Source organism: Gossypium arboreum, chromosome 3 (genome assembly GCF_025698485.1).
Source record: "Gossypium arboreum isolate Shixiya-1 chromosome 3, ASM2569848v2, whole genome shotgun sequence".
NCBI lineage: Eukaryota > Viridiplantae > Streptophyta > Magnoliopsida > Malvales > Malvaceae > Gossypium > Gossypium arboreum.
This window is the reverse complement of record NC_069072.1, coordinates 1,757,138-1,768,655: the sequence shown is the minus strand read 5'-3', so window position 1 is coordinate 1,768,655 and position 11,518 is coordinate 1,757,138. Positions and strand designations below refer to the sequence as shown.

The 11,518-nt window shown below is 29.4% G+C and overlaps 1 protein-coding gene across 1 annotated transcript; it reads left to right on the top strand.

Moving 5' to 3' along the window:
* The first annotated feature begins 259 nt into the window (after window positions 1-259).
* On the top strand, window positions 260-2,676 carry LOC108474703 (3-ketoacyl-CoA synthase 4). Its single transcript, XM_017776704.2, has one exon. It carries the CDS (start codon window positions 844-846, stop codon window positions 2,356-2,358), a length of 1,515 nt encoding a protein of 504 aa, XP_017632193.1. The 5' UTR covers window positions 260-843; the 3' UTR covers window positions 2,359-2,676.
* The last annotated feature ends 8,842 nt before the right edge of the window (window positions 2,677-11,518 follow it).

Genomic DNA, 11,518 nt, shown 5'->3' with positions numbered 1-11,518 from the left:
TTTTAAAATTTAAAAGCCAATTTAAAATTCGAACCATGATAATGAGAACATGAGGGAATGTTCTAGTAAAGTAACTATAGTGTTTGTGAGGATATTCGTGCATACTTCAGTTATTTACTTTTTAGAAAATATTGACTAAGAAAAGAATTCTTATGAACATGTGACATGTGTCTTTTATTTGTAACTTCAACCTCTTTATTAGAGTGAAAAAACACAATTTCTCGTATTTCACAAACTCTTTTACAAATTTCAGATCTTTGAAGCCGTGCAAGAAACATCGCTGAAACTTCCACTTCCTTCTCTTTGACTCATCACCCTCTAAAAGACACCATTTTTAAAAAAAGAACAAAATCAAGCCCTTTGATTTCTCTCCATTCCTTAGGCCCACAAATTAAGAACCAAAAAAAAAAAACAAAATCTTCAAATTCAATGTTCAAAGCCCTTTCCTTTTTTCTTTTCTCCATTTTAGTTCCCATTAATAAAATGAAAAGAAAATCATAGTCAAAAGAAAAAAAAAATGGAGCTTTAATGGTGAGGGGAATGGATGGCGTTAGCAGCAGAAACTTTAAAAATCAGATCAGGAAACTCCCAACTCCCCAACTCTCCTTCTTCTCTGTAGCTTTCTACTAATAGTAATCTAACAATTTTCTACGTGTTCTTTAATGGCGTTTGGTCGTTGTTGCAGTTGCATCAACCTTTTCTAAACCCCACCAATCTTCACTATATATACCCCTTTTGAACATAACAAAGAATACCCAAGTTTCTTCTCAAAAAAACCCTATCTTTGCTTGTGAAAAAGTATTCCAAAAAAGCTTTCCCATCTTTTTTGAACCACCCAACGCCATGAATGGTGAAGAGAACAATAGGGTTCAGATCCGGCAACGTACTAGATTGCCTGATTTCTTACAAAGTGTTAACTTGAAGTATGTTAAACTCGGTTACCATTATTTAATAAGTCATCTTTTGACTCTTTGTTTGATCCCTTTAATGTCTGTTATTGTTGTTGAAGCATCAAGGTTGAGTCTTGATGATGTTCATCAATTATGGCTTCAACTTCAGTACAACCTCGTTAGTTTCATTGTGTTTTCGGTTGTTCTTGTGTTTGGATCCACTGTTTATATCATGACCCGACCAAGATCCGTTTACTTGTTGGATTATTCATGTTATCTTCCTCCATCACATTTGAAAGTCAAATACCAACAGTTCATGGAACATTCAGAGCTAACAGGTGATTTTGATGAATCTTCATTGGAGTTTCAACGCAAGATATTGGAAAGATCAGGGCTTGGAGAGGAAACATGTGTGCCTGAAGCAATGCATTACCTTCCACCAAGACCATCAATGGCGGCTGCAAGACAAGAAGCAGAACAGGTGATGTTTGGTGCATTAGATAAGCTTTTTGCTAATACTAATGTTAAACCAAGAGACATTGGTATACTTGTTGTTAATTGTAGCTTGTTTAATCCAACACCATCATTGTCTGCTATGATTATTAATAAATATAAGTTAAGGGGTAATATTAGAAGCTTTAATCTTGGGGGTATGGGATGTAGTGCTGGTGTTATAGCCATTGATCTTGCTAAAGACATGTTACAAGTTCATAGGAATAGTTATGCTGTTGTGGTTAGTACTGAAAACATTACACAAAATTGGTATTTTGGGAACAAGAAATCGATGTTGATCCCGAATTGTTTGTTCCGTGTCGGGGGCGCCGCGGTTCTGCTATCGAATCGGTCTGTTGATCGGAGGCGCAGTAAGTATAAGCTTGTTCATGTGGTTAGGACACATTGTGGGGCAAATGACAAGGCATTCAAGTGTGTTTACCAAGAACAGGATGATAATGGTAAAACAGGTGTTTCGTTGTCTAAAGATTTAATGGCAATTGCTGGTGGTGCACTCAAGACCAATATCACAACATTGGGTCCCCTTGTTCTTCCTATAAGTGAACAAATCTTGTTCTTTGTAACATTAGTTGCCAAGAAATTGTTCAATGCGAAAATCAAGCCTTATATCCCGGATTTCAAGCTCGCGTTCGATCATTTCTGTATTCATGCCGGTGGGAGGGCCGTAATTGATGAGCTTGAGAAGAATTTGCAGCTTCTTCCGGTACATGCTGAGGCTTCCCGTATGACTCTTCACCGATTCGGCAACACTTCTTCGAGTTCGATCTGGTATGAACTTGCCTATACAGAAGCAAAAGGCCGGATGCGGAAGGGAAACCGTGTTTGGCAGATTGCATTCGGGAGTGGTTTCAAGTGTAACAGCGCGGTTTGGGTTGCGCTCCGGAATGTGAAGCCATCTCCTAATAATCCATGGGAAGATTGCATTCATAGGTACCCAGTGCAGCTCAATCTGTAGTTCTAATCAGTATGTTCATTTTCTCGATGGCTCGAGTGTTATCTTGTTTTTAAGTTCGGTCCCGACATAACACGGTGATCGATTAGTCTCTTTTGGGGGTTAATGTTCTTATTGTTGATTGTTATGAATGTAGTAGTGCTTGATCATCTTCTTGTACCTGGAATGATTTATACATATGGCGAATACAATGTTTGTACTTAAATGTTTTCCGGTTTTTGTAGCTTGCTTCCCATGAAATCCACAGATTGAAGTCTGTAAAAAGATGTAATTGCATCAAATGACCAAATCATACTATTGAGTTAAATTTGTTGATAGGAATTTAGGATTGAGTCTTTTAAAAGCAAGTGGCAAGCATTTATTTGGGTACAAACAAACTTATGATACATGTTGGGATGTGATTGTCGATTGAAGTTTGAGAATTTGAGTTATGACACTTTTAGTGAAAATTATGCAAATTGAATGAGTTCTATACGAGGTTTTAAAGTTAAAGGCTTTTTAAAGTCTCTTTAGCCACTAATAAATATTTGATTAGTTTCTAGAGTTCATCTATAAATTAAAGGGTAAATTACACTTATGGTCACTTTTATTTACTTTACGTTACAGTTACATTTTAGTCACTTATGTTTGAAATGTTATTAAAGTCTCTTTAGCCACTAATAAATATTTGATTAGTTTCTAGAGTTCATCTATAAATTAAAGGGTAAATTACACTTATGGTCACTTTTGTTTACTTTACGTTACATTTTGGTCACTTATGTTTGAAATGTTATGTTACGTTATCATGTTGTAACATTTTAGTCATTGAGCTATTAATTACTGTTAACAGTGTAACGGTAACGTGGCACGTTAAATTATCATTTCAAATAAAAATTTTAGGTTAAATTATACAATTGTTCCCCATATTTTTTCCATTTTGAGCAATTTAATTTTTTCTTTTATGTTCTTTTAACTTTTTTTTTCTTTATTTTCCATTTTCTTCTGCTTCCCCCTCAGTTTTCCTACATTCTCCATTTCTTTTAACATATCAAGAAGTCGAATTGGCAGTGAAGAAAGAATCATGGTACGAGTTTATGGGTTTTGATTATAGGCAATGATGGCTTTCAACTTCCTACTTCTTTCTTCACTGCCAATTCGACTTCTTAATATGTTAAAAGACATGAAGAAGGTAGGAAAATAGAAGGAGAAATAGAAGATAATGGAAAATAAAGAAGAAAAAAGAGAGTAAAGTTTAAAGAATATAAAAGAAAAAAATTAAATTGCTAAAAACAAAAAAAAATTGGAGATCGATTGTATAATTTAACATAAAATATTTGTTTGAAATGATGATTTAACATGCCATGTCAGCTTGCTGTTACACCATTAACGGCAATTAACGGTTCAGTGATTAAAATGTTACAACACGATAACGTAAGTGACTAAAACGTAATATTTTAAACATAAGTGACTAAAATGTTACCTAAAGTAAACAAAAGTGACCATAGGTATAAGTTACCCTAAATTAAATTGTTAGTGTTGAAATTTATATTATTTTTATAAGTTTATATATATATATATTAATATTTATCATGTAAGTGCTTTGCCTAGACATATTGAGATACAATTGAATAAAGTTGAATTTTTTTCTTTTGACTTAAGGAATTATAAATTAATTTTAAAAGTCGTTAAAGGTGTAATTTTACCATATACTAATTTAAAATTTTATAAAATTAAAAAATCAGAAGTGAAATTTTTTATTTTAAGAGGCAAAACCCTTACAAGGTCCCTAGTGTTGTCCTTATTTGTGTCTGACATATTAGAACATAAGTGTTACGATACAATCTTTTAAAAATCCTTCATATATATATATATATATATAAATTAAAACAAAAATTAAACCGACACTCAGCACCAAAATCAACAGTCATTGTAACTTCATTAACCAAAATCAACAGTCATTGTAACTTCCTTAACCTTTGTAAAGGTATCATCTTCTTCATTAACCATTGAAATTGCTGTAAGACCACAAATGAGGTTCCACCACCACAACCACCATTTTTGATCTACAAATTGTTGTGTGTTACTTGACACATAGTGCATATTTAATTTTCACCTTGACTTGATTTAGACCTCAAATGAAATTAATTTCTCAAACAAGTTTGGTAAAGGATCATTGCAAATATGTGGTTTTCAATCCCTTTAAAGTAAATCCTATTTAAGGAAAAAAAAAAAAAAACATTTCCTTGTTTCTAGGGTGTGTTAGGATGCCTACCTCCATTAATATATTAAGTTTCAAATCAACCCAAATTTTTTTTAAAAAAAAGGAAATTTATAATGTACTTTAATTTTTTATGGTTGTTTTCACTTCTTAAACAAGAAAGTAATGGACCATGCTAATCAATTTTTGGATTTACTTGTTAAGAAACTTTGTGGGAAGCAATTTTTTTAAAATTTCACATTACTTGCTGGAATGAACAATTGTTTTAAGGATATCATATGTTTAAGGATATAATATGAGATAGTGTATCACATGAGGTGTTTTTTTATGGATTATTATTTTGGTTATGATTAGTACACTATTACTTGGAAGAAAAAAATGCACAAGCAACTAGAGAATTGGATAAGATGATAAGGATCTTTCTTATCTTAATTAATAGTCTGGGGTTTGATTCTCACCCTGGATATAAAACAGTTTTAAAATTTATGGTCAGCATCTATCCCTTAATGGGTCTATAGAATGCGAAGGGTTAATTACTGGACTAACTCTAATAGATGTCTCGATAAATTAAAAAAAAATTGCACAAGTAATGACCTCGTTTGCGGATCAATAAAATAATATTGAGACAACTTATCTGATTTGACTATTAAATTAAAAAAGGGTAGATGATATACATACAACTTTGCTAAAAACCTTGTTTTAGGGGACTTGACCCATGTGGTGCCAGATATAATGCATGGGCTTAATAAATTGCTTAGTTGTCCCATAATCTTGTAATTTATAACATTAAGGCCCCACTAATCTCATTTTTCCCGTTTTTATTAGGTGTAAGAGATCACCAAACTTAGGCTCTTTTTTTTTATGTAGTCCCTTACTTGCTAAAATTGTAAATGATGCATGCATATAAATATTTTAAAAGGAAATAAAGTGTTCTTTCTCCTTTTGAATTTTAAAATAAGGAACACAAATGTTGTTTCTTATACTTTGTCACACATTAATTATAAATATTCGAAGAGTTAAAATATAATTTTATCGGTTAAGTTTTACGGTTTTTGAAGGATTAAATTATAAATTTTATTTTTAGAGGTTAGAATTGAATTTCAATTTTAGGGACTAAAATATAGTTCTTTAAAGGGCTTTAAAGAATAATTTTTATTTTTATTTTTAGGCAAACTCTGATAATTTTTCTACATAATTTCTTAAGGTGAAAATTTATACTAAAAAGCCTGTTTGATTCATTGAAATTTTAATTAATTAAAAAATTAATATTTTGATTAAATTATATTTTTAAACACATTTGAAAATTTAGGGTAAAATAGAATTTTATAATATAAAAAATTAAAAAGATAAAAACTACTTATCACTTAATAAAAATAATACAATACATTCGATTTTTATATTTATATTTTATAATTTATTTTAAATATTTCATGTGTATATTTTAATTAACGCGTTTAAGATAACATGAAATGTTTAAAAGTAAAGATAAAAATATATAATAAAAATTTTCATAATTTAAATATTATATTAATCAAACATTTTAATTATATTTAATACTTAATTTTAAGTAATAAATCAAAAAATTATAATTCAAATTCATTATTTAATTTTTCAGCTATTAATTTTCGGTTTAGTAATCTTTATTTTTTTTACCGTGTTTCTCTTTTTATCCTTCAAAATTAAAAAAGTATTTTCTTACAAAATCTTAATCTTGTTTGAGCCAGATTTGTGGAGTGTGTCGCATTTTGGACGAATCAAGGTCAACGTTGTCGCCACGAGGAAGAGCCAACGTCCTGACAATGCGACGGACGACGTTACGAAGAGCCGATAAACAACATCATGATGTGGTGACGTGTTCCCTACTCAACCAATTTACTTCTCCTAATTAAACTCCGGTTATTTTTTCTCAATCAGACTTTGATTTATCCAAGACGTTTTAGTCATATTTGATCTCCGAATTTGGCCTATAAAAGGGCCTTAGTAACTCTAGAAAGAGCTTTAAGAGAAATTTGTGTTTTAGTCGAAGAGCTTTGTATTCAAGATTTGTTTTGATTATCTTCATTTTGTACTTTTCAGATTTCTTTCTTATTAGTGAAGTCTCTTTTGCCTATAATTTTTTATCCTCTTAATTGAGAGATTTCCACGTAAAATTTATATATATTTATTATTTCGTTATTTATACGGATTGATACCTAACGATACATTAAATGATAGTTAACCAAATCATTAATTTGTTTAATCTACCAAATAGTAGGTTGTGGGGCAATGGCAAAGAAATAAACTAGCTCTTGGCAACTATAAAATCCAATTAAAAATTGAAATAAATTAACCTAAGCATCAACATCATTCTATAAATTAATTAACCTAAGAATGGCCTAGGATTAAAAAGGTACCCTATTTAATCGATGTGAACCGACATATATCGCCTAGGATAGGCTGTAGGAACAATGTACATCACTTGATTCTTATTCATATTTGCTCTGTTTTCTTCTAAGTTATGTTAGCTTTGTAAAGCATTTATTTTCATTTAAAGAGCACAGTAATGGTGGTTGAAATCGGATTAGATCAACTTGTTAAATTAAGAATTGGTAGAGATCAATTGAATAGTTTGTTAAATTGGGTTTTTTTTTTATTTTTAATAATCTTTTAATAATTTATTTAATCAAATCGGATCAGATGGATGAACTAAAAATTAATGATTTGACTAATTCGATCGTTAACTCGATTACAAAAATATTGTCTAAACAAAAAAAATATAAAGACAATAATGAAAAATCACTAGTTAGATCTCTTAAACCTTGATAGTATATATCTTTTTTCGTTTTGCAGTTTAAGTTTAATTTTGTTCAGGTTAAGATTGATATTCAGGTAAAGTTTCTTCAACACTAATAATTTCAAATTTCAAATTACTTAGTTCAAATGTCTGAGAAAAAATCCACTGCCACTTTTCTCAACCACTTGTTGCCCGTTCATTTCGTTTTATATGTTTTTCTTTAACGACCATTAGTAAAACTTTAAATGTATAGTAAATTATTAAGTTAATGAAAAGTATCATAAAGATTCCTGTGATGATTGTACTGTTGAAAACTAGAATGATTGATGGAATAATCGAATAATAACATGTGATGTGGTACATGTATCTCGTGCTTATGTATAGTAACGAACTTTTAATAGTAAAAATGAATAAAAATTTTAATTAAAAAACCAGTTTACTCTTTGATCTATTGTATAAAAATTAATTTATTATTTTTTTAATAAAAAAAATAAAATATAATCTGACTCTTGATATATTACTTTTACCGATGTTTAGCTATACCATGTTGGTAATTAAAGCCATATAACTCGAAAGTTGAAGCTTGTGTTTCCCTAGCTAGGATGGGCACGAGTTGAAGCTATAGATAACTTGTAATCGTAAAATCAATTTCCATCGTCAAATCATTCAATTAAAATAATAAAGAAGCAATTAACCTATAATTCATCATGATGTTTGCTTAATTGATTGCTTTCTCTTAGGTTTTTTTATTTTTATAGATTTTTATTATATAATTTTTTAGCACTATTTTAATCGTCCCGGGTGTCTAGTTTAAGAGACATGCATGAAGATAGTATTTCACGCTTCATGAGAATTAGAGTAATTATTATAATATGTTGAAAACATCTTGATATCAGTGGGTGTCGAGTTTAAGAGAAATATTTAAAAACTAAACAGTTAGATATAAATTAAATTTGAAACTAGTGTGGTAAGTAATCTTAAACTCGACATCCATCGTGCTTACAACTTATTTACTGTAATAACTGTCAACTTATAGAGATCCAAAAGAGAATATGTTTTTTGGGAAGTAGTGCCATGGCAATATTTTCTTATGGCTTGGCTTTGTGATAATATGAGTTTGAATGCACCTGATGAGAGAATCAATCCCCAATTAAGGGACATCAGTTTCTATCACACAAGTCGAATGAGGAGAGTTATTTTTGTTCCGACATTCCTATGTGTCATGAACAAAATACTTACATTGTGGTTTTATAATTGTGGGGTGATATCAACTTCCCTTCATTGCAACTATTACTTATGTGTCATGAACTGAATGGTTTTGTAATTGTGGATTTTTAATATGTATTTTTTAATATATATTATTAATATGATTAAAAAAAAATCTCTCCCACATACATAAACTAGCAAAGAGGGCTTGAGCAATTTCTAGTAATTAATAAATAAATTTTCAAAAAATTAAAAATAAAGAGAACTTGAGCATTTTTATTAATAAATTGTTTGGGCCGAGTCCACATTGGCAATGATCTTGATGGGCCAAACGTTTCATTGCAAATAATTGGGCTGAGATTGGCCTTTATGTCGTTAGGGTTTGACTTTGGTCAATGATAATAAGAGCCCAACATCTTACCAATTGAAACCAACTGAATGGTCGAATTGATCAAATCATTTATTTTTCGATTTGACTGCTAATCTAATAATAATTAAATAATTAATTAAAATTTTATAAAAATTAAAAGAAATTATTAGAAATTATAAACTAGCTCAACATTGATTTTTAGTCCTGATTATTAATTTTTACTTATTACAAACGATTAGCTCAAACCTATTTTACTGTTTAGAAAAAGCAAGCTTAGGATACATAAAATCCTCATATGCTTGATCAAAAGTCCCTTTTAAGGTTTAGAATGCAATAAAAATATTTTTATTTAAATTTAACAATACAAATATTTTATAAAATGTTTTATATATTTTATTATTCATAAATAAAAAAGGAGTCAGATTAAATCAGTCTAAGATTAATGGGATAATTATTAAATACTTAGGCAGGTTTAGGGTTGAGCAAGAAATATCAAGAAATTGAAATTTTATTTCAACCAAATTGGTTGAATGGTTTATGAAATAAAAGTTCAAAAATTGTAGTTGAATGAATGGAATAAAATTTTATTTTTATTTAATGTATAATTTTAATTTTAATTTTTTATGACCTAAAAGTATATATTTTATATTTAAAATAGTAAAAATAATTTAAAATTTCTATATAAAAATTATTTTTAAAAGCAAATGCAATATAAGAATTATTAATTAATTTTATTTACTTGCAAAATAATTTGCTATATCAATATTATGAAAAAGATTTTGAAACTTTATCAAATAATATTCAAAAGTCACAAAACAGAACTTATCTTCGTAAACCCAAAACCCAAAACCTAAAATCAATATTGAAAACTAAAAAATTGAACTAAACTAAAATATCATAAACGAATCGGTTAATTCAAAAAACTCAATCAAACCGAACCAAACCCACCCACATCATACTTTCATCAAATGAAACTAGCCTTACATTTTGAGTACTTGAATTTTAAACCAATCAACTATATGCAGCATTACTTGCTCCATTTTGGCTTAGAGATGAATGAATACCATCAATTATATTTGGATATTTACAAAGTAATACCTAAACATTATTTTTAAGGGTAAATTACACCTAAAGTCATTCAACTTCAAAAAGTTACGAATTGATCACTGAAATATTGGAAAGTTTTAATTTAAGTCATCGGGTTGTTACTTTTTTTGTTTTAAAAGTCAGACTAGTGAGCTCTGAACGATAATTTGACAATTAATACTGTGACTCAATACCCATCGACGAGTAGAAGAACATACCTTAGATTCAAGTCGATTTAGCAATTAGTATCGAAGATTAGAGAAGAAAGTTGTTTAGGTTTCAGTTTGCAGATTCGTGACGTTCAAAACTATTCCATAAATAAAAAAATGAAATGTGGAATAGAAGGGGAATGGGAGTTTTTAATCGGTGTAGGTGGTGCGAACATAAAATGCCATACAGTAGCAACTTTAACAGCCCATGACATAAAATGCCATACAGTAGCAACTTTAACAGCCCATGACGTAAATAAAAATTTTCGAATAGTTAACTGACCATATTCCAATCTTTTTAAGTTGAGTGATCAAAATATAAATTTACTAATAATTCAATAATCTTGAATATAATTTACTCTATTTTTAATTATATATTACAAAATCTTAAACCCGAAATGATAATATCTTTAACAACGATAAAAATACCATAACAGTTCATGAAATACACTTCATATTTTATTTTAATTTCTTACTAACAAACAGCAAAATAATCCCTCCCAAAAATTTGTTTGACCATGTATATGGTAGCAGTTTTGGACATTATTGTAACTTGTCTTTACTGTTGTCGGGGCAGACATTGATCCTGCAAGAACCCAAGTATTTTGCCTTTGACTGGCCCCTTTAGCTCTTTGACTCATCAGCTCCCTGTCCAAATGCCACATGCATGCATCCATTGCATGTGTAAGTTATGTAGTTTAAATTTGAGTTTGGTTCTAATGTTAAATTCAAGTTTTAGTCCTTCTAATACGTTAAAATTTGAAAATTTGTCCTTATATTTTGAGTTAATCTTAATTACATTAGCCTTTCTGATTAAAACAAGGATATGATTTATTTTTCAAAAATATCACTATCAATTCATAATGTTGATTTTTTTGTGTGTGTATTGGAGTCAGTGTTATAAAAAAAACAATTTAGCATTTTAACCAGAATGATCAATGATCGTAACTACTATTTAAACTAATTAATGATATGATAAAAGTACATAATTAAACTATATCAAATTAAAGCAAAATGATTAAATTGTAAATATAAACTTAGTAAAGGGATAAAACACAGAATTTAACCAAATTTCTAATTATCCTATTCTTACACAGCAATAATTGTCCATAAATAGATGAAGCTTGAGGCAGATGAATGATGGTTTTCAATGAACAGTTCGATGTCTGACATCCTTAATTAGATAAATTGGCCAATTGGTACCAAAGCATAGAAAAATTCCTACATATGTATTTATGTGCATATGTTGCCTTCATTAGCTTTTAATGATGTCTTTGGAATGGTACTAATCTTCGAATCGGTCAAATCATCCGTTTATATCT